General features: G+C 44.4%; 1 protein-coding gene across 7 annotated transcripts in view; it reads right to left on the bottom strand.

Annotated features, from left to right (window-relative positions):
- Positions 1–555: 555 nt before the first annotated feature.
- The window catches only part of Arel1 (apoptosis resistant E3 ubiquitin protein ligase 1), a 52907-nt gene continuing 28316 nt past the window's right edge, over positions 556–25146 (bottom strand). For 4 of the 7 annotated variants that reach the window (XM_057782418.1, XM_057782420.1, XM_057782419.1 and 1 more), the window contains 18 exons: positions 23806–23866; positions 22786–23012; positions 20713–20950; positions 15397–15566; positions 15013–15193; positions 14570–14817; positions 12856–12933; positions 11534–11675; positions 11315–11436; positions 10250–10325; positions 9689–9798; positions 8616–8795; positions 8040–8165; positions 6245–6374; positions 6106–6164; positions 3211–3300; positions 2636–2811; positions 556–2529 (listed from right to left, as the gene is read on the bottom strand). In XM_057782418.1, the coding sequence (XP_057638401.1) occupies positions 2427–2529; positions 2636–2811; positions 3211–3300; positions 6106–6164; positions 6245–6374; positions 8040–8165; positions 8616–8795; positions 9689–9798; positions 10250–10325; positions 11315–11436; positions 11534–11675; positions 12856–12933; positions 14570–14817; positions 15013–15193; positions 15397–15566; positions 20713–20950; positions 22786–23012; positions 23806–23821 (2472 nt within the window). In that variant the 5' untranslated portion in view covers positions 23822–23866 and the 3' untranslated portion in view covers positions 556–2426. Of the gene's footprint in view, positions 2530–2635; positions 2812–3210; positions 3301–6105; positions 6165–6244; positions 6375–8039; positions 8166–8615; positions 8796–9688; positions 9799–10249; positions 10326–11314; positions 11437–11533; positions 11676–12855; positions 12934–14569; positions 14818–15012; positions 15194–15396; positions 15567–20712; positions 20951–22785; positions 23013–23805; positions 23867–25146 lie in introns of those variants that run through there. The other 3 variants (XM_057782423.1, XM_057782425.1, XM_057782424.1) reach the window with 3 other exon arrangements.

Genomic DNA, 25146 nt, shown 5'->3' with positions numbered 1-25146 from the left:
CACAGCAGACTGCTCCTGCTTATAACAGATAAAGGCCTCTCTACACATTTTCTTTCCCATCTTCTATTCAAGACCTGCTCCCCACCCCCACTCAAACAGTCACTTAGCCCGCACTCTGGTAGGCATTTTATTTACTGTACAAATATTTACATCTTCAGCTGCAGACGTCCAGACCTGACAATGTGCAGCAGAGCTCGGTCTCTGCCAAGTTTCTAGAACCAGGCCGACACTCTCGGTTTTCATTTCATGACTTGTCTCCATCAAGGACACTGAGAAGCCAAACGCCGGGAGAGCGGCTAGCCTCCCAAGCGCCTATGCCACAAAGCATTAACAGAAAAACTGGCCAAAATAAGGAATATGAATAGAAAATTGCCCAAGAAATAACACATTGTTTTATCTCTCCCACATTCAGTATGTCTTCCCCACAGTGGCTAGCGCCAAAGCTGCATTAGAAAAAAAAGGTAAAGGAAAATGCAAAAGAGAGCGAAATGCTTCTAGATAGTTAGGAGAGTAAACTGGAACAGAAAACCACACAGTACTAAAGGGGGTTTTGGGTTTGTTTTTTTTTTTTGTTAAAGACTCTGGTGCCTAAAGACCACCCTGGGATACAGCTGCCCCAGCTGGGCTAGAACAGTGCTTGGAGACTCTGAAGAAGTGCTATGACTAGAGCTTAAAGTGGCAGGTCTAGCCAAAACTATAAACTCCACTCCCCTGCATAATCTCTGGAGGGGTGTCCAGGACAGGAGCATCTGCCCTGAGCAGCCAAGCCAGACCATGACCCCAGCTGGGAGCCCCAGCGGGGGCCTGAGAGGCAGCTGGATAACGGCTACACTATCTTGTACATGTTCCATGGGCAAAGTGTGGGCAAGCAGCAGCACCTTGTCCTGGTCCCTGAGGAGAGCAGTGACCATATGGCATGGAAGATCCTGGGGTGGAGAGGCCCTGGTGCCAGGCCCTAAACCCCAAGGACAAGTGAGGTCAGCACCCACGCCAAGAAAGGACAGATGACTGCGAAGGAGGTCGGGCGGGAATTGGAGCAGCTCAGGAGGGCTTGTTTCTTATGATCCCCGGGAACAGGAGGGCTCAGACATGCTTCCAAGAGGCCAAGGCACTGTCACAACAACTGCCTTGTCTCGGGATTCTGTGTACTTGCTGGTTTTGGCAATAAAGATGGCTTGTAATATTCTGAGTGAGTACCCATCAGAAATGGCGGCTTGCAACAAAGCCCTATTAAAGACAGAAACTGGCAAGTCCATGTGATCTTGAGCCTTACTGTTGTTTTCATTCAAACACTAATGAGAAGAGATGTGATCATCTTCTAAGAGACTGACACGTTCTCTTCAATCGCCACGTAATGGTAAACCTAATATAGCTTTCTCCCTCCTTGGATCCCCTTCCCAGTAACTGACAAGGTATTCACTGCTGCTGGATCTCCACATGTCTCTCCCCAGTGGCCTGACCATGATCTGTGATGGCAGTTCTTCTGCCTCAGTGCTACCAGAACCACCCAAGGGAGGCTGGTAAGCTATGTTTACTGTTCCAGTCCTTTGCTCCCCAATCCCACCAGAAGAATGCTAAAGACAGCTCTTAACAGACTGCATACCGATGGAGGTCAGTGGTCAGGCCACGCTAGCCTTCAGTCAAACAAGAAGCTCAGAGAAAGACATCAAGAGTCTTCAAGCCATCCACATGCCTGGACACGGTCCTTCCCCGAGAGAAGCACAGCCACGGGAGGCCACAGCACAGCCATCCTTCACATCCTTCTCACTGGCTCACACTCGAGAGAAAGCTTAGCACATTCTTCATAGATTAATGAGCATCTTCAAAAAGGCCTGCAGGAAGCATCCTTTCCAGTGTCACCACAAAGAGATCTTTATCAGTTCCCATCAGTGCCAGGGCCTGTGCCTGCCATTATGCAGGAGGCCAAATCAGATGGCTGTGTGAGTCACTTTCTATCTATGCTTCTCCTGTCTAGTGATGAGAAGAGGTGAGAGGTTGCCCGGAAGGGATCATGTGCCAGTCTGGTCACGGAGTGAGATCAAGAAGGGTACTTCCAAAGAGCAGAGGGTGCTGGAACAAGGCATGGCGTACAGGATCTCACACGCCAGCTTTCCAACAGAACTGAGTCCTCCGTGTCACCCATTCCTCCCAGCCACTGGGGTGGATCCAGTTACAGAGATTTTCAAAGGACCAAAGGAAATGGCAGCAGCATGGTCCTCTTCTCATGACTGAGTACCCAAGTGGCCTGTGGTAAATGTGGACACAGAGGGGGTGAGGTAAGAGCGATGCTGTAGATGACAGAATACTCCAGACATGAGGGAGCATGCAGTATCTTCTGGCTAGTGGTTATGTGTGTTAAGGTCAGTGGTTACGCTTGTTGACCTGTGTCCAGATGCTCTAGAGAGTCAAGCAGGTGACAGGAGCGGTCAGAGCATGCCGAAGCCCTCGCAACCCTCACTGATGGCCAGCTGCAGCATCCTGTGCACCTCTTCATAGGAGTCATATGTAGGGAGGCACAGCTGGTTAAAACTGGAAAGACAAGGAGGAAGATGATTAATTCACACTCCCAGAAACACAAGCAAGGGCTCGAAAGAGAATCTCCTGCAGGGGATGCTCTGTGCAGTCAGACACCTACCATGTGTGTGCAGTAGGAAGAGTGCTGTGGGTCGGAGCAGCGATAATCTGAAATGAGGGACAGAGGGCAGCAAAGCCTCCAGGGGGAAGCTGAGAGGAGCCTGTTGTGAACTGAAGTAGCCGAGCCAGTTCCTCCTGGGTCAGACTGGAAACCACAGTCCAGAACCATCTCATGACCTGGCAGAAAATACAGGGCTATAGTCACATATGGTGTGCAGCCATTTGATCCTAAGGATTTGATCCTCGAGGAAGGAACAGGATACTCTGGGAAGGCAGATGCTCCCGTTTACAGTTCTACGAGGCATGAACAACAACCTCGGCAAGAATTTACATTGTCACAGGGTCAGAAGAGCAACCACCAACTGATTGCTTCACTCTGTTTACCTGCATTTCCCACTCACCGCCCCAGTGACAGTCTGCATAACGGTTTCAGGACCCGAGCTCCTTGCAGCTTGGATAACCACCTGTTCCCCCACGTGGATCACCTATGCGCCAGTCAACATGCCAACTTTCTTCTTCTAAAACCTTTCCTCACAAGACGATACCAATCCAACTGTAGAAAGTTTAGCTTGTTACCTTTTCTCTGAAATGCCAGGAGCCACCAACCACTACAGCATGGGCTTTGAAGTCAGACACACTGATGTCTCCGGTCCCACACATCAGCAGCTAAAGAGACAGAAGGACAAAGGCACACAGGTAACTATTGACATGGAAATGCAGGATAAAAGAAAGACCAGGAGAAAGACAGAAAGTAAGATCGGTGTCAGAATGAACTGAAATAGGCCAGTGATTCCTAACCAGTGTGGTATTAAAGGAAAAAAAAAAAAAAAAAAAAAAGACCAGGATATGGGCCCAGGTCTAGGATCGTTAAACAGGCTTAAAGGCAGTTTAGCGGGTTGTGGGCAGAGCCTTCCCTAGGACTGCTCTGGCCTCCGGTACAGCTCTCTAGATGTGCCTGCATCAGACTCAATTAAAAAGAAAGACAGGCAGATATGCTTGGAGCTGTGCCCTAGGTCTATTGCATCAGAATCTCTAGGGCTGGATTACAAGTTTGTGTAACTGAAAGGGTGCTTCTGGTGAGCACGCCTAATTAAGAACTGCTACAGATTCTTTGTAATTAAAGGACAAAATTAGGGGGAGGGAAATGGGAAACGGGGAGGAGGCGGAAATTTTAATTAAAAAAGAATAAAATAAATAAATAAATTTTTTAAAAAAAGGACAAAATTAAAGAACAAAAAAAGAACTGAGTATATGTTCTAGCAAAGGAACGCCAAAAAGAAAAGGCAAACCCTTTCTCTTTGACGAAAATCCCTAACCCCATTTATAAGTGTTTTCTCTCAGGATCTATCCTCCTTTGGTAGATTGAACTTTTTTACTTCTCTTTAGCTCCACTTCCACTTGAACAGATAAATTAAAAGGTATGCAGAGGCAGAGAGAGAGAGAGAGAGAGAGAGAGAGAGAGAGAGAGAGAGAGAGGCAGAGAGAGGCAGAGAGAGAGAGAGAGAGAGAGAGAGAGAGAGAGAGAGAGAGAGAGAACATTAATGACATCAGAGCCCTAAACATCTTGTTGATGTCCTAATTTGGTTCAAGATCCAACATGTTACTTAGCAGACCATGAATATCCATCCAATGGCTATAAGGAATGAAACTTCTTAATAAAGAGACAAAAAAGGACAAAATCAGCCCTAGAAAGCTATGGTTTCTTCAAGCCCATGCCAAGCAAATGAGTAACTAGCAGCAGACTGTAAGAGACGGCAACTTTCTTTTATATGTTCTTACCAATGCTCATGATAAAACAAAATATTCCAATGCTCCAAAATATCAGCACTGGGTCAGAGGTCTATTAGAAATTTTAGACTGAGAATTCATTATTTTATATCTCAAGATACAAAGTGATAAAAATTATAGAAGTCTTTAATTGTTCTCTGACAGCCCAGCTAACAAGAAAAAAAATTACACATCACCCGACACACTAATTTTTTCCTTACAAACTTTAAAGAATTTCTTTGTGTTTGGTTGGTTGTTTTGTTTTTTGAAGACAGTATTTCTCCATAGCCCAAGCTGTCCAGAAACTCCCTCTGTAGACCAGGCTGGCCTCGAACTTAGAGATCCGCCTGCCTCTGTCTCCTAGTGCTGTGAAAGGTTTTCTAACAGGAAACAGTTTGCAGAAATGAACTCCTCATAAAGTCTTGGAAAGTCAAAAGTCCTAACTTTTGTATCAGCTGTGAGGAGCAACAGACAGTAAAGACAAACTGGCTTTGTTTTGTTCTCGACTCAAAAGGACTTTAATTCAGCTAACTTTAAAAATGGTATTTACTGTCTTACAGCTACTTTTGACTGATACAAAACGTGAAATAGTAACACAGATATGTAAATACACACATGTTCATACACTCTGTGGTACTATAGATATGTAAACATACAGACATACATACACACAATGGTTATGGTCTAAACTTTAAATGTAATCCCATCTTGTGGGGTCTCTTTTACTAGCATACGGGACTTTGTCTTCTTCACTGCTATTTCTCTGGTATCTCAGTACACAACTCATAGTTCAAATATACCTGAACAAATACATTCTATAATCCCCTTAAATGTCGTAAGATATTATGAAGACTGCAATCCTCCTTAATAGTCAATAATTATCAATAATAGTTGATGGATAAATATTAACTACCACTCTTCATAAATACTTGTCACTTTCTGACTTTCAGCATTCTAATGAAAGCTGAAGGAAAGGCCAATGAACGGAAGAGTGACAAGTGATACAGCGCTGGAGGGATGGCTCAGTGGTTAGGAGCAATGGCTGCTCTTCCAGAGGACCTGGGTTCAACTCCCAGCATCCAAACAGAAGCTCACAACTGTCTGTAACTCAAGTTCTAGGGGACCCAATACCCTCTTCTGGCTTCTGGAGGAACTAGGCACACATGTGGTACACAGAAATACATGCAGACAAAAGACTAACACACACATATTAAAATAAAAATTTTAAAAAGTGAATCCAACTCCTGTATAATAAAAAAGACTTTTTCGGAAGGCAGAGTCAGGCAGATCTCTGTGAGTTTGAGGCCAGCCTGGTCTACAAGAGCTAGTTCCAAGACAGGCTCCAAAGCTACAGAGAAACCCTGTCTCGAAAAACCAAAAAAGACTTTCTGGCTACATAGTCAGGCTCTGTCTCAATGTGTCACCACGCCTCTACCAGAAGGCACAGCAAGCAGGAGCCCACAAGGCCTGCTCTCCAGAGCAGCAGTCTTGGGGCTGCTGAGATGGCTCAGAAGGTAAAGGCACTTGCTACCAACCAACCCTGATCACCGTGTCCAACCCGGAGACTCATGTGGTAGACGGAGAGAAGCAAGTCCGCCAGTGGCTCTCTGCCCTCCACAACTGTGACATGGACTTGTGAGCCCCTTGACACACGTAAATGAAAGATAACACAAGACAAAACAGGTTTGAATCCTAAGCACTTACCTCAAGCTCATTCTCATCAAAAATAGCCAAAAGGTTCTCAGGAACCAACTCATTCAAGCCTGAAACAAAAGGATCTAAGTTAAGGCCACACCTGCAAGTACCACACCGACATCTTAAGCATAAGGAGACAGGGTCCCACCTTTTAGGAAATGCTCCACCTCCTCTTTCACTTGACTGGCCAGCCGGTACTGGGCTAGCAAGTTTAAATAGAAGATTTTATTTGCATTGGTGACTGGGGTTTGAGCTCCACCTGTCATGAGTTCTATAATCTGAAACAGGAGGCAAAAGACAGGAGAGGTTGTGGCTAAGCAAACTGTAAGCTGTATCAGCCTGGAAGTCCCTGCAAGCAGTGGACTGAACTCCCTCGGTATCAGTCTCAAGTTCCTAATCTCCATGTGGCTTTTTAACACACTTGCTTTACCTTTTGTTACTAACCTTCAGGGCCTGCACCACTTCCCCCACACCTGCAGGCTACGACCTAATAGTTAAGTGAGGTCTTCTCGCATGTGTGGGGCAAATGACGCAACAGGAAGATATTATGATTTCTTGTCAGCAATATTTTAACCCATCTCCTACAATTAAACCACTGATGACCTTTTCTCAAAGCAGCTCTTTCATGGCTCTGCAATCTAAGGTGGAAACCGCCATTCCCACACATTCTTCTATCTTCCAAGTACACCAAGGGAAAGATCAATGGCATCCAAAACTCCAGCCCGATACTGACTTGGTACAGAACGTCAGTCTAGTAACTATTTGTTCCTCAGTTTGTATCTCTGTAGAGAAAAGCTGAACAAGCTTCTTGAGTCACAAACAGAACACTAAACACACATACACACTCAACAACAACTGAGGGGCATTCAAGGACGTCCCAAGCAATGAGATCCCGTGTATGGAAACCAGAGTTGTCTCCTTAAGTGAATGAATGCCTCCATGAGTTACAAGATCAGATTTTAAGGTCCTGGTAATATTTTAATTACACTGATGTGAACAATAAATCTTACTAACATTTCTTAGGCCATAGCTAGAAATGTTTATTCACAAAAAAAAAAAAAAAAAAAAAAAAAAAACCACACCAAACTATAGCAGTAATATAATATCCATAAGTATTAAAAAAAAAAGTTCCAGTCTCTTAATCTACTGAGAATCCTGCTGGTGAACAAGCTGCTGCTGTCCCTGGGGCCAAGGACTGAAGCCTAAAGCTCTGTTCACCTGTTGCTCTGTTACATCAGCTCCAGCCAGGTACAGACCTCACTGGAACAAAGACAGAAAACAGTCATTCCAATCATTTTCAGTAGTATTTAGTTCTGAGTTTTGAGACAGGGTCTCTCTATGTAGGCCAGGCTAGCCTCAAACTCACAGACATCTGCCTGCCTGCCTCTATCTCCCAACTGCTGGGATTAAAGGTGTATGCCACCATACCCAGCTGCCACATCTTTTCAGTCATTGCTACATTCCCTTTAAGTGCATATTGTTAACTAGTTTCATAGTGGTGGTATCATACCTAATGAAGTTTAATTACGTGTTGTTATTATGACTAGCTTCATTTTTATCATTTGATATTGCATAGCTCCACAATGTAACAAAAGCACATTTGCAACAACAACAACAAAATATCTGGGCAGTAAGCTCAGCACTCAGGAGGCCAGCCTGAGCTACACTGTGAGACCCTGCCTCAAAAAAACAAACCAAACAAACAAACCTGAACAACAAAAAGGGTTTAAAAATGGACAGCCATTGTGTTAAACTAAGAATCAGTCACCTACACCCCAACTACCCATCACTGACAGTCAGCCTCCCAAACTGGCTTGTTGCAACCATACTTCTTTGCCACTTGGTTCTTTGTAGTCATTCCTTAACCGCACAAAGTCCTATTGGTACTGCTTTAGAAGAACCAGGGGTGTAGGGGACCCATAAATTCTGGTCTTCTTTATCACCTTATCCAGTTGACCTGATTTGTTATATTTTTCTTCTGCAAAGACCAGCTCCATCTCACTCATGTCATTGTTGAGGATAAAGCAAACTTTGGACTTGTAGAATTCTGGGTCATCTGTTTCAAAGTACTGAGGAGAAAGGAAGACACAGAAGCTTATGAACACACTTTTGCCATGAATAAAATTTTACCTGCTTGATAGCACTTGATATAGCTTGATATACATTCATCCTTAAGAATAATCAGCTCAGGGGCTGGAGAGACAGCTCAGTGGTTAAGAGCACTGGCTACTCTTCCAGAGGACCTGGGCTCAGTTTCTAGCACCCACATGGAGGCTCACAACTGTCTATAACTCCAGTTCCAGGAGATCTGATACTTTCTTCTGACTCTGTGGGCACCAGGGATGTATCTGGTGCATGTATATACATGTAAGCAAAACACACATACAGACAGAATAAAAATAAATAAACCCTATAAAAAAATAAAAGGGGAAAAATACTTTAGAAAATCAGCTCATGTGGAAAGAGTCCAGAGCCAGTGGCCAGACTGTCTTAGTGGAAATGCACACCTAAGATGTTACCTTGTAATGCATACGAAGTCCTATGATTTGGGCCAGGAAAGACCGAGTGAACCGGGCACGGACCAACTGCTTGTAAGCTCCTCCCAGAGAGGACTCATACAAACACTTGCCCACCAGCCGCCCTGCAAACTCATACATCTTTAAGCGCAGGTGAGCCGGCCGATTGGGGTTAGGATGCACCTGTCAAAGAAAGACATGGAAAGACCTTGGACCATTTTTATCTCTCCCAGTTCTGGAAAGGCCCTCCCTCCCATTGTGATGTACCACTATAATTTGGACCTGGAATGTCTTCCAAAGGTGCCCAATATGCCATCAGTAGGGCTCAGGTTACTGGGGTGTACCCTGGAAGAGGGCTGCCTGCTGGCCTCCTCTCCTTCATTCACACCCCCGCCCCAAGGTGAGTGATCTCGTCATACTTTGCCACCAGGATGTGCTGCCTCACCACAGACCCTAAACAAGGAGGCTGGCCAACCTCAGACTGAAACCTCTAGAAGGCTGCAGTGAGATGGTAATTTTCTCTTTATACGCTGACTGTCTCAGGCATTTTTTACAGTAACGGAAATCTGGCTCATACCCCATCCCAAGGGAATAAAATTTCAGTTTAAGGGTCACAGAGCAGACAACTGAGTAATTGAAAGTGGCCGGAGGGTAATGGCTGCTGAAGAACCTTAGTTAGTTTGTGTACAGGATGATTTGAGTACAGGAGATAAGATGCCTCTCCCTAAACGAGAACTTTTTAAAACGCCATCAGATGCTTTACTTCTGACATCTCTCTAGTACAGATCTAAGACAGAAACCAACTGCCTCAGGCTTTCTTCTTTAGAAAATAGCTTCATTATTATAAATGAGCGAAGTAGCCATTGCAATATAATGTCTTAGCCAGATGCTCAACTATCTATTTTTCCCCTATTTTACAGATGAAAATTATTGAGCCAAATAAAAGGGAGGCAATTTGATCAGCTCATTACTAACAGCAAATTAAGAGCAAAACACAAGCTGTGAGACTCCGAGGTCAGCGGTGTAAGCCTCTGTGGTTACTGTCCCACCCACCCGTGGGGAAGGCACGGACTCACTAGTGCTTGGTTGTTGTCGCTGAACCGAGCGAAGAGCTGACTGGTGGTATCAAACAGTGCTTTGCAGATTAGCTCAAACCATTCCCGGCGAGGCCCTCCCCAATCCAAAGCTGAAAAGTACAATGAAAATTAAAAGGGAGGCTGGCTGACTCCACCTCCTGCTGCTTCTCTTCCTAGTTACCACTCAACACTCTGAGCCTTCTAGTCCACTGCCGGTCTCTCCACTGCAGCTCGCCTGCATGGTGGACATTTTTTGGAAACCCCACTTCTTTCTGTAGAATTTAAGGTATTATGATCACTAAACTAACAGAAACACAGAAGGTCAGAGGTCCCAGGACAACGACACTCTGGGACCTGCAGTATTCTTTTGTCCTAGTGTGAACTCTAAGAGCTCACCTACATGTCTCTGTTCTCCACGCTCCATCACGCCACACAGCCAGGCCTCTTGCCTGACTCACAGAAACTGGGCCTTTTAGGGTTTGAGGAGCTGGTTTGGGATTTTCTGGAAAATGTGGGAGTAGGAAGGAGAGTTAAAATGTAAAATGAAACTTCAAAACTAACCTTCTTCATCCTGAAAAACCACTTCAAAGTTCTTGCTCCAATCTGAGATGGAAAAGTTCCGCGTGGCCTTCAAAGACTAAAACAGAGAGAGGAAGGAAGCTGTCAGAATACCGGCTGGCATTCCTCAGCTGCTAAAGACCAACCCCCCGGAGCACCACCACTGCCCCGAGTCAGCTACTACATGCAGGTAATATATGGCGCACATGTAAGCGTCAGTGACATTGTCTTATATTAAATACACAAATCTCCAGGAGGACTGCAAGTTCAAGGTCAGCCTGGTCTACAGCATGACATCTCACTGGAGGAAAAAAAACCCATCTAATTTGAAATCATATTTAGAATTTGATAGTTACAAGTTTTTTCTTTCTTCTTTTTTCATAAACTTCATTTTACTAATGAAAAACCCCTTATATACAAGTTTTCTTTAAAAAGATATGAGTAAGTGATAAGCTGTAAACAAAAGAGCTGAGGAGTCTTGGTTCCCAGCAAAGCACAGACTATCCACCAGACATCTTTCCACCACAAGCAAGGGAGCCATCCCACATGGAGTGTGGCTGAGAAAGGGGGTTGCCAGGCACATCTACAAGAGCCAAACACCACAAATGCTTTCTGGACAGGCACCAAGCCTTCTCACTCCCAGGGAATGTCAGACCCATGCCAATGTCTGTGGTGGAGACAAACACACATCAGGTGTCCCATGTCTGTCGACCCGAGCGACAACAAAAGCTACCTCCTTCTAACCCAGTGGAAGCTCCTGCCCCAGGGACGATGAACAGGCTGCTCCTCTAGCCACTACTTCCACCCCTACACTGTGACTGTCCAGGAACTACGTCAGCACAGACCGGAAAACTGAGGCATAATGAGTCTCCCCTCTGTTGATGCTTCTAGTACAGTGGCCCCAACCCAGCATGATAAAAGTATATACAATTTGAAAAGAACAAATAGTCTCTAATATGTTTAAAGGGAGAAATTTATGTTTCATTAAAAAGATACATTGCAGGATATAGCCAAATATTGAAGAGGTCCTTAGCCAAAGAACTTGCATATGAAGATGAAACTACGTACCGATTCCAACAGGGCGTGTCTGCTGACCTTCAGGGTGACTTTGGAATGAGGTCTCTTCATGTGTACCTGCCGAAGCTCTCGCTGGAAAAAGTCCACCTTGTCTTGAAAAGTCTCCGAGCCTCCTGAGGACCAGCAAAGTTCATTACAACTTATAGACAGGCAGAGGAACACCATCCTCCAGCTCTACACCCTTGGGGCCACTGCCTTCCCCACCCTTACCGATGTTCTTGTGCAGGGAACGGATAAAAGTGGCAGCTAGAATGTTCCTTTCCTTGCAGCTGAGCTCCACAGGAGGTTGAATGCCATCATCCACCACCAGGGTGAGGAGCTTGTGAACAGGGTCAGGGCCAAGATAGGAAAACTAGCAAAGAAAATTTAGAAAGTGGAGATGTTCGTCTATAAATCCCTTAATTTCAACAAAGTCTTTCACATACCTACTCTGCTACACAAACAACAGAAGCAAGGCAACACCGTCTTTTGTGAACAAGTACATCCCAGTATACCTCTTGTTTCTCTTATACTTAGTGCACATGTACGCATATGTGTATGGTGCACGGCCACAGTATGCACATGGAGGTCAGAGGACAGCCTGTGGGCACTCTTCTCTTACATCACAGCGGTCTGGAGGAATGAACTCTGGTCGCTAGACCTGGCTGGCACTTCCAGCTGCTGAGCCATCACCAGCCCTATCTCGATGATCTATAATTCACAGGTTTCTGTTTGTCTCTTTGTTGTTTTCAGTGTGTGTGCCCATGCAGTGCCTATGTGACAGTTTTCAGGACTTGGTTCTGCCTTGCTAAATACTGCAGGCTGATTGGCCTTTGAGCTTCCAAGCGATTCTCCTGTCTCTGCCTCCCATCCTGTCGCATGAACGCTGGGATCACGTGCTGCTACCACGTTTGGCTTTTTACATGAGTTCTGGAGATCAACTCAGATGGTCAGGTTTGGTTGACAAGCACTTTCACCCACTGTGAAGGGACTGCTGGTTCCTTCACAGGTTCTCATTGAAATTATTTGAGTCATAGAAACTGCCTTTAAGTAAGAATCCATGGCAATACTGCCATGAAGAAGGGAAATAGGAGCAACTCCTATTCCATACACTTGGAAAGTCATCTTCATAGACAATACACCTAAACCTCTGCAGTACAGCTTACATTTAGGCCCAGAACAATTAGAAAAACAACTACAAAAACAAAAAATACAAACTTTTGAATATATGAGAACATTCCTTCTCATAGAATGAGCCAGGCACCAGGAGACCATATACTGGCAGAGTAATCAACATCCTTTGAAAATGCTGCTGCAGACAAAAGACACTGGTAAAGAATTCTGAATGGCTATTGGTATATACCAGTCAAGGATCCAGTTTCTGTAGCACACTTCTCGTATATTCATGGCATTTAATGAGGGACAACTTTTTCTTTGTTTGGAAATGAATCTGTGCATAGAGAGAGAACTTTCAAGAACAATGAAAAAGAAAAGACTGCTCACGCCGAGGTTGAGGCCCACTTGGCAGGAGGCAGCCCTATAGTTCCCCTTACCTTTGTTCCAGGACACACTCGGAAGGTGTAGAGGCGCCAGGGGATGATTTTCAGGTAGAATTCCTTCACTGAGAATTGCTGGGGACCAACACAGAAAATGAAGTGAGTGATAAATAAGAGGGCCCTGTTTGGATGTTAGAAGGCAAATAGCAAAGTCTTGTCTATATTCTTCATATGACAAAAGGATAATCTACTCAGCACTAAAATAAATATATCTGTACCCAAACCTGACAGTACTATTTCACAAACACACGTCATCATCGCAATGCTCAGGTCCGACTCTCATTTTGGGGTGCTTGGAATTAGGTCTTCACTTTATGAGCACAAAACATGTCACCCTGGAACAACTAGGACCCCTTCTTTCCTGCAGCCGCTCAGTGACCCCCAAGCCCACATACAGGCACCATGCCCACTGCTCCCTGGCTATTTGATGTTGATTTGCTGTGGTTTGGTTTGAGAGGGTTTATGCCCCAGCCCAGACTATATTGGGACTCATGAGGCAGCCCAGGCTGTGCTTGACGTCACAGTGATCTTGCTTCAGCTTCCTGAGTGCTGAGATGATAGGTGTGAGCTACCATGCCTGGTTCCTTTGCCCTATTTGGATGGGGATACAGGAAGAAGAGCTGGAGAGAAACACAGTGGGATCTCACACAAAAGTCCACCGAGATACCGAACTATGAGGACAAGGAAGACTCTTCTTATGCCATTTATAAAAGGAGAAAAGATAATGCATGATTTTTTTAAATCTGTTATGTGAATGTGTGTCATACATGTTCCCTTTTTTCCAGTGCTTGGGACTGCCCCTCCTATGCTATAGGCATGTTCTACCACTCAACTACATCCCAGCCCCTACACGTTCCCTTATGACTTAAAGACCAATGCTTATTAAAGAAAACTTCCAACCAAACTAAAGAGAAGAAACAGCTCGCCGATTTTAGCAATGATGAATTCAGGGCTGATGCACTGTAATTTCTCACCCCACTCAGTGACCTCACTGCTACCCTCCACTACACAAGAAAGCTAGATTTGTAAATAAGAGGGCATCCAGAAGAAGATTAGGAAACACAAGGGAATTTGAGCCCCGCTTTGACTATGAGACTAAAGGATGCAATAGAATGCTCCAATAGTCCATTCTCGTGAGGACTGGATGAAGAAGAAAACACGAACAGTCAAAAGAAAGCCTCCAACAAGGTGCCCTGAACTCCAGGGCTTGGAAAGTTGACCTTCCTGTCTCTGCCAAGCTCTTTCTTACAGTCTTGAAGCCTGTTAGTGACAACCATTTAATGTTGTTTGACATTATCACAAAACTAAAGAGCAAATTGTTTCAATACAGCACAAGGGGCCAACAGGGATTTTTATCCTACTGAGGACTTACTGGTCGAAAGTGACCTTCCTTACAATCCTGACAGCCCCACCTTAGACAATCTTCCCTGAAGCATTCACAGGACAGAATGTGCAGGTATTCAACAGTGCTGAGAGACACAGGCTCTGGTGGAGATCTGCCCTCGTACAAAGCAAACTCCTGCAGCAGCAGAGGGAACACAACCTTCTGTTCCATGTTAGGAAGCCTCTTGTAGTGTCCCAGAAACCCTACGAGTAGATGACTGCCCTACTAACACTCAGACTGCCACAAAAACTTACAGTGTTTCTCACTAAATGCAAGTCATATACAGACTCAGATGGGGGATTTAAAGGTAAGAAAAGGAGCGCCAACCTTTGGTGACACATAGCAGTACACCTTCTTGGGTTTCTTCACCTTCTCAGGGGTGTGGCACTCGGAGGGTGAGTCTTCATCGTCCTCCTCAGCAGCGGTGGAGGGCCGGCGCTGAGAGGAGCTCATGTGCAAGGGAGGAAGATGCCACGGTGCACCTGTGCAGTTGTTGGCGTTGTAAAGGTAAGCCTCGAAGTAGATGCTCACCCCGGAGGTGGACACGTTGCGCTCAACAATATTCTTCTCATTCTCTGAAGGGGAAAGAATGAATGAAGCTTGACATAGAAATCGAGAGAGGACAAACGAGCTGCCGATGGTCACTTAGTGTACTGCAGGACAGGAAGGTAAATGTGGTTCGTCTATCAAATGTTTGTGGGGTGGGCAAAGAGCAGACATAAGAGGAGGAAACAGGCTGGGAAAGGGCCAAGTCACCGCTCTCAGCTCACCACTAAGGACAATCATGTCAAATTCGCCATTATTGATGGGCTGGTTCTGGTATGAGATGCAGGCATGGAAGCAACCTCGAGAATGCAGGGTGAGTCGCAGGAACACCTGGCACGTCTGCCTGTTGGATGTCACCGACTTCTCAAATGAGACTTCATTGTTCTTGTCTTCTTGAGCACCGAGCTACAGGAAGCAAAGTGTGACTCCATATGCTTCACAAGAGCTTGCCCAGGCTCCTTTAACATATGCCTCACACTTCCTAAACACACATGCACTATGAAATAAAGACGAGATGGCTCCAAAGTCAGGGGGAAGACAAGAGCTGGGAGTGCGATTCCCAGGAGAGACCCTAGCTTTCTTGCATATGGGAAAGAGAAGGCACTCACCTCATGAATGGACAAGCTGTAGTTGTGCTCATCTCTCAGGGACATGGAGTTGTTGGTTGGGTTGTCATACTCATCTCGGGGCACTATCTGCAGAGTGTGTGGTTGACCACAGGTCAGCACAAGAGTAGAAAAATGGCACACAATTTTGGTTTTGGAAGGAACCACCATTCCTGAAACAGACGATGAAAGACAATGGAGACCAAGAGAGAAAAACAGTTCACAGAAATGAACGTGGGGACTTGTTCTCTGTTGTTGATTCTGGGAGTGTTTTTACTTTTCTTGTTATTTTTAACCACTTTCTGTACCAGACAAAATGAGAAAAGAACCTGAAGAAGACGGAAGTAAAGGCACAAATACAGTGCTACAATTTCCCAGGGAGCCTCTGAGTGGGCCTCATAAGTGAGTGCTGAAGCCAGGCGGAGTTCTGTGAATTCGAGGCCACTCTGGGCTACAGCGGGAGTTCCAGGATGGCCAGGGGGTGACTACACGCTGTGCAAGCATGGGGACCTAACCCGATTCCCAGAACACATGCACAGATAGAAGGAGAGAAAAAAATTGTTTTCAAAGTTGTTAGAGGACAACTTTTTTGACCTGTAATCTCTATGTACACACCTGCCATTGAATACACCCACATTCGTACACACATATACAAGTAAAAATAAGCACTGAACAACAGCAAAACCGACTCTATAGTGCATGAAAGAGGTGTAAATCCAACAAAATCCATAGCAGAACTGTATACTGAGCACCATTAATGCTATGAACAATGAAAAACTGGTTTAAAAATATAAAATTTACTCTTTAAGAATTTCATACATACATATCATATATTTTGGTCATATTTACCCACACCCCTCCAACCCATCTCTACCCAACACCACCACATGCCCCTCCCAGCTTCATTCCTTCTTTTTTAACCCACTGAGTCCAATTAGTGCTATCCCTTGTGCATAGCATAGGTGTTAGGACTCCAAATAAACAAAATACAGCTTGTTGATGAATTAGAAGATTCAATACAGAGGACGAGCCAACTTGCCCATGTTGAAATACAGGTCTAACACAATTCTTACTAAAATCTTAGGGAAATAAATTAGATACTATACCAAAATTTGTATAGAAAAAAAAAAAAGGAACTGGAATTAGCTAGAGCAGTTTTGAAAAAGAGGACTAATGGAGAAGAGCCGTGCAGGCAATAAAGCAGGTGCAGTAATCCAGGCTCTGGTACCAACTGGAGGACGGACACATGAGCCAGTGTCACAGCACAGAACCCCACACAGGAAAGACAACCCTCTTAACACAGTCCTTGGCAACCAGAGAGCTTCAAGACAAAAAATTTAAAAAATTTTAAAAACCTCAACATAAATCTCACATACAAAAATTAACTAAAAATGGAGCATGGCTTTAACACAAAGTGTGAAATAATGAAACTTTTAGGAAATTTTTTAGGGAAAAATCTTTAGGATCTGGAATTAGCCAGAGATTTTAAACATCAAAAGCATGATCATGAAAGGAAAAAAAAAAACCAGAAGTGAATTTTATCAATATTAAAAATGTTTTTATACCATGGAAGATCCTATTAGGATGAAAAGAAAAGCCAGGTTTTTGAATGTTTGAAAGGGGACTAGTGGTGCATAGGATTTATTTAAAAGGCTCTCAAAACACAACATTGAAAACCCAAAAATTTCTAATTAAAAAATACACAAATATCATAAAACGATATTTAACTAAAGAGGATATACAGTTGTCAAATAAACACATGAACTATATTTATCGTCACTAGCCATTTGGGAAATGCAAAGTAAATACACATTTATCAGAACTGCTAAAGAACAGTGACAGTATTACAATGGCAAGGATGTGAACAAACGGGACACAAATGCCACAGTCACTCTGGAAAAAAGTTTAACAATTTCTTTCCATGCAGGGCTGGAGAGATGGCTCAGTGATTGGAAACACTGGCTGTTCTCCCACAGGTTCAATTCCTAGCACCCATATGATGGCTCAGGACAGTCTGAGACTCCAGTTCAGGGGATCTGTCACTCTTGCACCCTCGAATAGACATACATGCAGGCAAAACAATAGTGTAGATGAGAATAAATCTTTACAACAAAACAAGCAAACAAACCTAAAGATGCAGCCCTTTGATCCCAGCACGAAGGAGGCAGAGGCAGGTGGATCTTTGTGAGTTCATGGTCAGCCTGATCTACAGAGTGAGTACCAGGACAGCCAGGGCTACACAGAGAACTCCTATCTAAAAAACAAAACAAAAACCAAAACAAAACTAAACCAAACCAAAACAAAACAAAACAAAACAAAAAACCCTAAAGATGTGATTATCAAGTATCTTGGTAATTACACTCCCGGGTATTTACCTTGAGAAATAAAAACTTATGTTCACACAAAAAAGTGTACATGAATATTAATAGCAGCTATGTTGATAATAGGAAACAATCAGGTGTCCTTCAACCGGTGAACAGCTAAACAAATATCCACACCACTGAACAATACCCGCAAAGAAAAACCAACAACTGAGATACCTGACAACCTAGATGAATCTCCAAAAGTTCAGCCAGCCTTGACAAGTTGCTCAGTGTGAGTCTCCCTTTCTAACACCCTTCAAATGACCTAGTGCAGAAACGTTTTGGGACTTTGGTTTGAGACAGGGTCTGTGTATCTCAGGTTGGCCAAGGAAGACCTAAAACTTCTGATCTCCTGCCTCTGCCTTCTGAGCGCTCACGATCCAGATCATTGCTGACATGGATCACTGGACCTGGTGTGTGTAAAGGAAACAGAAACTAGATTACTGGTTTCCCAGGGTTTAGAAACAAGCCTATGGAAGATGAGTGGAGAGAACTATAGAAGGGCAACACAGGGAGGAGCTGGATAGCGGCAGAAATGCTTTGTGTCCTTTCTTTCTAAAACTTTACATTTTACCGTTATTTTATGTGTATGCATGATTTCCCTGAATGTATATTTGTGCACCATGTGCATGCCTGGTGCTCACGGAGGACAGAAGAGATTGTTGGAACCCCTGGACCTGGAGTTAAAAGATGACTGTGAGCCACCATGTGGGTGCTGGGAATTAAAGCAGGATCCTCCTCTCCAGCCTTGTTCTGTACCTAACTGTATTAATGTCAGAAACATGACTGTGATATTGCACTACATCACCAATATACTACAATCTGAAAGACGTCACCATTAGAAAACTAGGTTAGGGTATACCTGATCTCTTATTTATCATGCATGTGAATATATAATTATCAAAATAAGTTTAATTTAAAACAGAGATGGTATGTAAGGATATAAATTGTTCCCCATTGGTGGCAAGAAGAATGTGACAATTCAGGTAGAAAGAGTCTGAGTGAGGCATTCAGGCAAAGGAGGCTGAGCAATGCAGAGATGGCTTGTTCAGTCTTCCTTTGCTCTAGACAAAGAATAGGGACCATTCAAGCAAGACTCACTAACCTTCCTAAGACTTCAGTCACTAAGATGTGCCTCCCCAAGTCAGCCAAGGTTCTATCATGTTTATGGACACCAAACTAGCCAATATCTAATAACATCTTCAAAAAAATGCAAGGAGATCATAAAGCACAGACAGGACTACAACACATTAAACCCTGACATCAAGAACTGGAGATTACAGTTTGGACCTCAATCTCAGTGAGCATTTGTTAACTGGCATAAAGGCATGAAGACGAAAAGGAAGAGATAAAGGCATGAATCATGGGCAGATGCTCTTCAGTGGGAAGTAAAATACATAGTACCAGTGGATTTGGGCCAAGGTGCTTTTACTTGGAAATGTCTTTAAAAAAAAAATCAGAAAAATGTTTCTCCTTTCTATTCTGATATCTTTGGCCCTTAAGACCCCGTCAGACTGGTTACTCAGCAATTCTATTCCTTGAGAAATAGAAACACATGCCCACACAGAGACCCATACACAGACGCCAAAAAGATCGCAAAAGCATTACTATTTTTCTTATTTGAAAAAAAAAAATACTGCCTCCAAGCCTGCTGACCTGACTGTGATCTCCAGAACCCATATGATAGAAGGAAAGACCTGACTCTACAAATTGTCCTCTGACCTCCACATGCACACTGTGGCTTAGATATGCCCCTCACACAATGGATGGATGGATGGATGGGTAGATAATAGATAGATGACAGATAGGCAGAGAGATGATAGGAAGATGATAGATACATAGATAAAGAACATTTACAGTAGTCTTATTCTTATGAGTCAGGAAGCAGCGTGGGAAGAAACAACCTAGATGTGCACTGAGAGGGCTGGGGCGGAGGGGGTGGTGTAGAGAGGGGTGTGCAGACCAGGCTCTCCTAGTAGCCTGACAGAGACCAGGCCTTAGTTTCGGTTCACTAAAATGGGACAGAGCTAAACAGACAGTCCTCAAGAAAACCACTACTTAGAAGCAACCAATCAGCAGGTACTCCACAGCCTTCTGCTAGCTCAGCAGGCACCCCACGCCCCCTTCTGCTGGCTCAGCAGGCCCCCAAAGCCCCTTTGCTGGCTCAGCAGGCGTGCCCCAGTCTCCTGATAACTAAAGATAGCTTTCCCTACCCTGCTGCTGGAACCTTCCACCAATCAACCCCCAGACTAATCTTTCCTCTACCAATCAGCCCCAGATTAATCCCTCCTCCCTGGAATTTCTCTAACTCTGCTTAAAAGGAGCTTGCGACCTTCTTGGGGGGGTCACCATGTGTCACTCCAACATTGGAATTAATGAAGTGCTCTTGTTACTGCATACGTGGCTGTTGGTCTTTCCTTGGGGGCTTCTCTCGGACCCTAACATGCACAGCTTACAAAAAGGCAAACAATACATGGCATATTACTTGTCAAGTAAAATAAATGAAGAACTAAGCATGATACAGCATAGATAAACTTTACATTAGGTCAAATAAGTCAAAAAGGCCTCATATTTTATGATTATGCTGCTAGAACTGTCCAGAGAAGGCAATTCCATAGCAACAGACTAGTGGCTATAGTTGGGGACATGGCAACAAAGTTGCTAATGGGCCTGGGGTTTCTTGAGCCATAATGAAAATCCTCTAAAGCTGAATGTGGTGAATTCTGCCGAGCAATGACTTTTGCATCTATTACATTTTAAATTGATGAATTTTGTGTTAAGTGAACATAATCTCACAGTGTTATTTTTTAAAGAAAGAACTGGGAGTCCTGTTCGGTGGCAGAGCACATGCTTGGCCCAGGGCTCCGGATCCCATCGTACCCTCTAGAAAAGAGAAGAAAGCACAAAGGAGGGACGGGGAAATAAAAGGACAAACAAAGAATAACCAAGGACCTACCAGGCTGAAAAATTTTGTAGTAGGGACTATAGGCCACATTTAATCCACCGAGCTTCACAGTGATCTCGTAACGCCCCGCCTTGCGCACAGTGAAAGCCACCTTTACCACGTTGGAATTTGGCTCTTGGAGGACTTCCTGGGTCACTGGAATTTCCACTGCGAGTTCAACGTGAGAGATGTGAACTCGCAGTCCCACAGGCCGATGGGCGGGGAAAGGCTGTCCATTCTTATAGAACAACTGCAATGGGAGTGGGCACTCATTAGTGAAAACGAGGGGTGATCAGAGTATGGGACAGAGGAAGCAGCTGGCCAAGGTCACACTGGGAAACCCCAGTCCCTACCTGTTCCTTTGAGTTTGCTTTTAGCGACACAGTGAGATGCTAATTCATACAAAAGAAACCATTAAATCATGGACAAGTTCTTTTCCTGTTTGGAGGACAGGGCAGCATACACCGCGGAGTCAAGAACACACCAATTTCAACTTGAGGTTTCTGAACAATAAATGGTGCCTCAGTGTTCCTGGCACTATTATAAAAACCAATGTATAATGATAACCCAAATGCAAGGCAGTAGCCAGCAGTACAGCGGCTAACATTGGCACCGAGGGGGAAGGAAGCACCAGGCAAAGGTTGAGGGGTTCAGGCTCGCACACCAAACTTAATGCTACCTAGTGGTGAAGGTGCTGGACGGGTTGTAAAGGTTCTTTGTAAGGTGCCAGAGAGTAAATATTTATGGCTTTGTGGACCATAGACAACTATCCTAATTATGCAAACGAGAAAGCAGCTGAAGGATGCTGTGGGACAATGGTCTTGTAACCTGTAAAGATTATATTATAGTGGCTTTGTATTGTTTTGTATTTGTATTGTACTGTATTGTTAAATATTGTCACTTGTATTGGCTTAATAAAACGCTGATTGGCCAATAGCCAGGCAGGAAGTATAGGTGGGGTGACCAGAACAGGAGAATTCTGGGAAGAGGAAAGGCTCAGTCTGCAGTAGTCACCCAGATGCAGAGGACACAAGATGAGAATGCCTCACTGATAAAAGGTACCAAGCCATCTGGCTAACACAGACAAGAATTATGGGTTAATGAAAGATGTAAGAGTTAATAAGAAGCCTAAGCTAATAGGCCAACCAGTTTATAATTAATGTAGGCCTCTGTGCATTTCTTTGGGACTGAATGGCTACAGGACCAGGTGGAACAGAAACCTCTGTCAACAGAAGGACAAGTGAATATGGCTGTGTTCCAATTAAACGGCATTTACAATGCCAGGCAGTACATACCTTTAATCCCAGAATCTGGGAGACAGAGGCAGGCAGATCTGTGTTCAAAGCCAGTCTGGTTCAGGACTGTCAAGAGTTACATAGTGAGACCCTGTCTCAAAAAAAAAAAAAAAACAAAAAAAAACAACAACAATAAAGAAGAAGGAAGAGGAGGAAAGAGAGAAGGATGAAGAAAAGAGGAGGAAGAAGAGGAGGAGGCGGCATTTACAGAAACAGAACTGGGGCTTGCTTACACTTTCAGGCTAGATTTACCAATTTCTGATCCACAACCCCTCCTCCCACACTTCCTTCTGCCCTTTTCTTTCTTGCCTCCCCTCCCCCCTTTTAAGACAAGGTCACACAGTATAGCCCTAGAATTCACAGAGATCTGCCAGCCTCTGCCTCCTGAGCACTGGAATTAAAGATGTTTGGGCTTTTTATTTTTTGAGTCAAGAGTCCCATACAGTTTAGGATGGCTTTGAAATCCTTATGTAGACAAGGATGACCTTGAACTCCTGATTCTCTTGCATCTGTCTCCCATGTGCTGACATCATAGTAGTGCAAATCCAACCAGCCTCAATACTGCTCTTCTTATTTCAAAGGCTAACATTAGGCTTTCCACTTCATCAAAGCCATGTACCCAGTAAACCAAAAGGCTAGGAAAATATTAACAATCCCCAAGTTCCTGGGAGGGACTGAAAAACAAGGGAAAATGTTGACATCTAGCCGGCACCACCAAGATAGCACTGGGCTCTGGGAAGCCAATGACTCAGAAACCACAATGGGTACGGAGACAAAAACATTCCCTTACATGCACTCGGAAGGCCATGCTGTGGCCCACCTCATAGGGGTCCTTCCAATCCCAGAACACTTTGCAGGACCGGGGATCCAGGTAATTTCCCCGCACGTAGTCATAAATAGTCCGGTCCCCTCGGCGTTCACGGTCTTCATTCTGAAGAAAGCTGACTACCCGTGCGGCAAGCTCAAAGAGGAACTTAATTGTGAAGAAGAATGCAACCACAGACACTGTGATTCCACCTATGTGAAAGAGAAACACACATCAGCTGCCAGTTACACATTATAATTCCCACAGAACACACTGGTCAGCTCACAAAGCTTAAGGAAGTCAAGATGAGCCTGCAAGACTGTAAAAACCAACACCATACTGGGCAAAGAGAGAAACTTCTAGACCAGGAGTAGGTAACTACAGTACTCAGAGCAAACCCCACACACTGTCAGCTTTCTGCAGATTAAGTTATGCTGGGACATCACCTCACCCTGCCCTAAACAAACTGTGGCTGCTTTTTTTTTCAAAATGGGAACATATTTACTCTCCTGCCTTTTACAAAAAGTCTGCCAACCCAATTCTATTCCATGACACCCATACAATGCTCCCTCTACCTTCCTGCCTGTTTCGCCCCTCACAGAAGCAGTCAAAACAATGTGCTTTTTGGTTCCCTCCATTTAGAAGCCTCTTGTTCTCTTGTCCACTTGGCAAAAGCCTCTGCAAGCCCATCAGTTAGGAGTTCCTTCTCTTGGGCACCCTCAAACTTCTGCATTTATTAACTTCTTCATATTTACCCACCTCCCCCTTCATGTTGTGAGTTCCTTAAAGGCAGATTTTTGCCTTGATTTGGACTTTACAGTAAACAGTGTCTGGCACAGACGGTAATTACTCACTAAATATTTCCCAAATGAATGAGCTTCTCTGCCAACTGTGGGAAGGTACATTTTGGCTCCATTTTCAAGGAGGAGGAGGAGAGATAAGGAGGCAAATAGGAACTAGACAACAATAACCAAAAGACAAGCAAAAGAAATTTCTACCACCTACCAATGACGTAAAACATTAGGTCTCTTCAACGCCAACAGACAGCCGAGGATCACAGCTGCAACTGCAAAAGACACTCTGTTCAGTGCGGCTCTAGTCTCTAAAGTCACCTCAGAGAGAGCGGATAAAGAAGAGCACATGGCTTAGGCCAAGCAGCTCTAGTCTAGCGCCCTACCATCCCTGTCCTCTTTGCCAAGCCTGACAGGGGCCTGCGCCATATGTCAGATAACTAAGGCAAAGTCATAGCACTCCCCACAAAGGTTAGAATCTACTGACCACTCCTGGAACACCACAAGCAGCCTCTTGCTAATTACAAAAATGAAAGGAGAAGACAGTTTTCATCTTCTCTGACTCTGGGTTCCCAAGACAGTTTCCTTCTTCCAAGCAAAGTGGTGCTAAGCCCTGCAAGGAGAGAAGATAATGGGATAGTTTCCCCGAGTGTTATTTGCCCTCTGAAAGTAATTCAGCCAAGTAGAAACATCTAGATAAATTAAAGATTCTTTTTTACAAGTAAACATGATCACCGTGTGGGCATTACATAACTAAAATGAACTCTGGGCCATCCAGATAATGAGTAGTGGGTGCAGAGAAGTCATTCCTGACATTACCAGATCACACAAACTAAAGGGCCCTCGGGAAGATGAGTTCAACAGAAGGCTGGGGAGAGGAACTAAAGGAGAGAGGAGGCTACCCACTAAGGTCAGAATTTCAGGGAAAATTTCACTGTTATTCAACTTACTCCCCCACCCCCATTTCTACATGAGCACCCAGCACTTACTGGGCTCAGATCTTGGAGGGCACAAAACAACTTTTAAAAGGGGGAAGGAAAACAAGCATCTGTGTGCTTTTCTATCTGGGCGTGCGTCAAGTGTTTGGGAGAGAGGGTGACTGGAGCACTTGGGAGGCTGAGACGGGATGATGGCCGACAGTTTAAGACCCTGTCTCAAAACCCAACCCAAAGGTGCTAGTGGAGCTCATTAGTTGGTGAAGTGCCTGTTCCACACACAGAAGGACTTCAAGGTTGATCCCCCAGGACGCCTGTTAATAGGTGTGGCAGAAGCAGACACGAGAGGATTCCTGGAGCTTGTCAGCCAGCCAGGAGAGCAAATTCAAGCTCCAAGATCAGTGAGAGATGCTGTCTCAAAAAATGAAATAAAGCACAACCAAGAAAGACACTCAATGTCACCTTCTGGCCTCATTTGAACGTTTGTATAACGCTTGTATAAGGGCATCTGCACACATATGTATGGACACACTAAACATGTGTATACACACACATAATGGAGGCAGAACACACCCTCTCCCAATTTCTCTGTTAATATATTAAGTGGAACCCAGAGTGGG

This window comes from Chionomys nivalis, chromosome 10 (assembly GCF_950005125.1).
Source record: "Chionomys nivalis chromosome 10, mChiNiv1.1, whole genome shotgun sequence".
Taxonomy (NCBI): Eukaryota; Metazoa; Chordata; class Mammalia; order Rodentia; family Cricetidae; genus Chionomys; species Chionomys nivalis.
The sequence above is the reverse complement of the archived record's forward strand: the minus strand, read 5'-3'. Positions and strand labels throughout refer to the sequence as shown.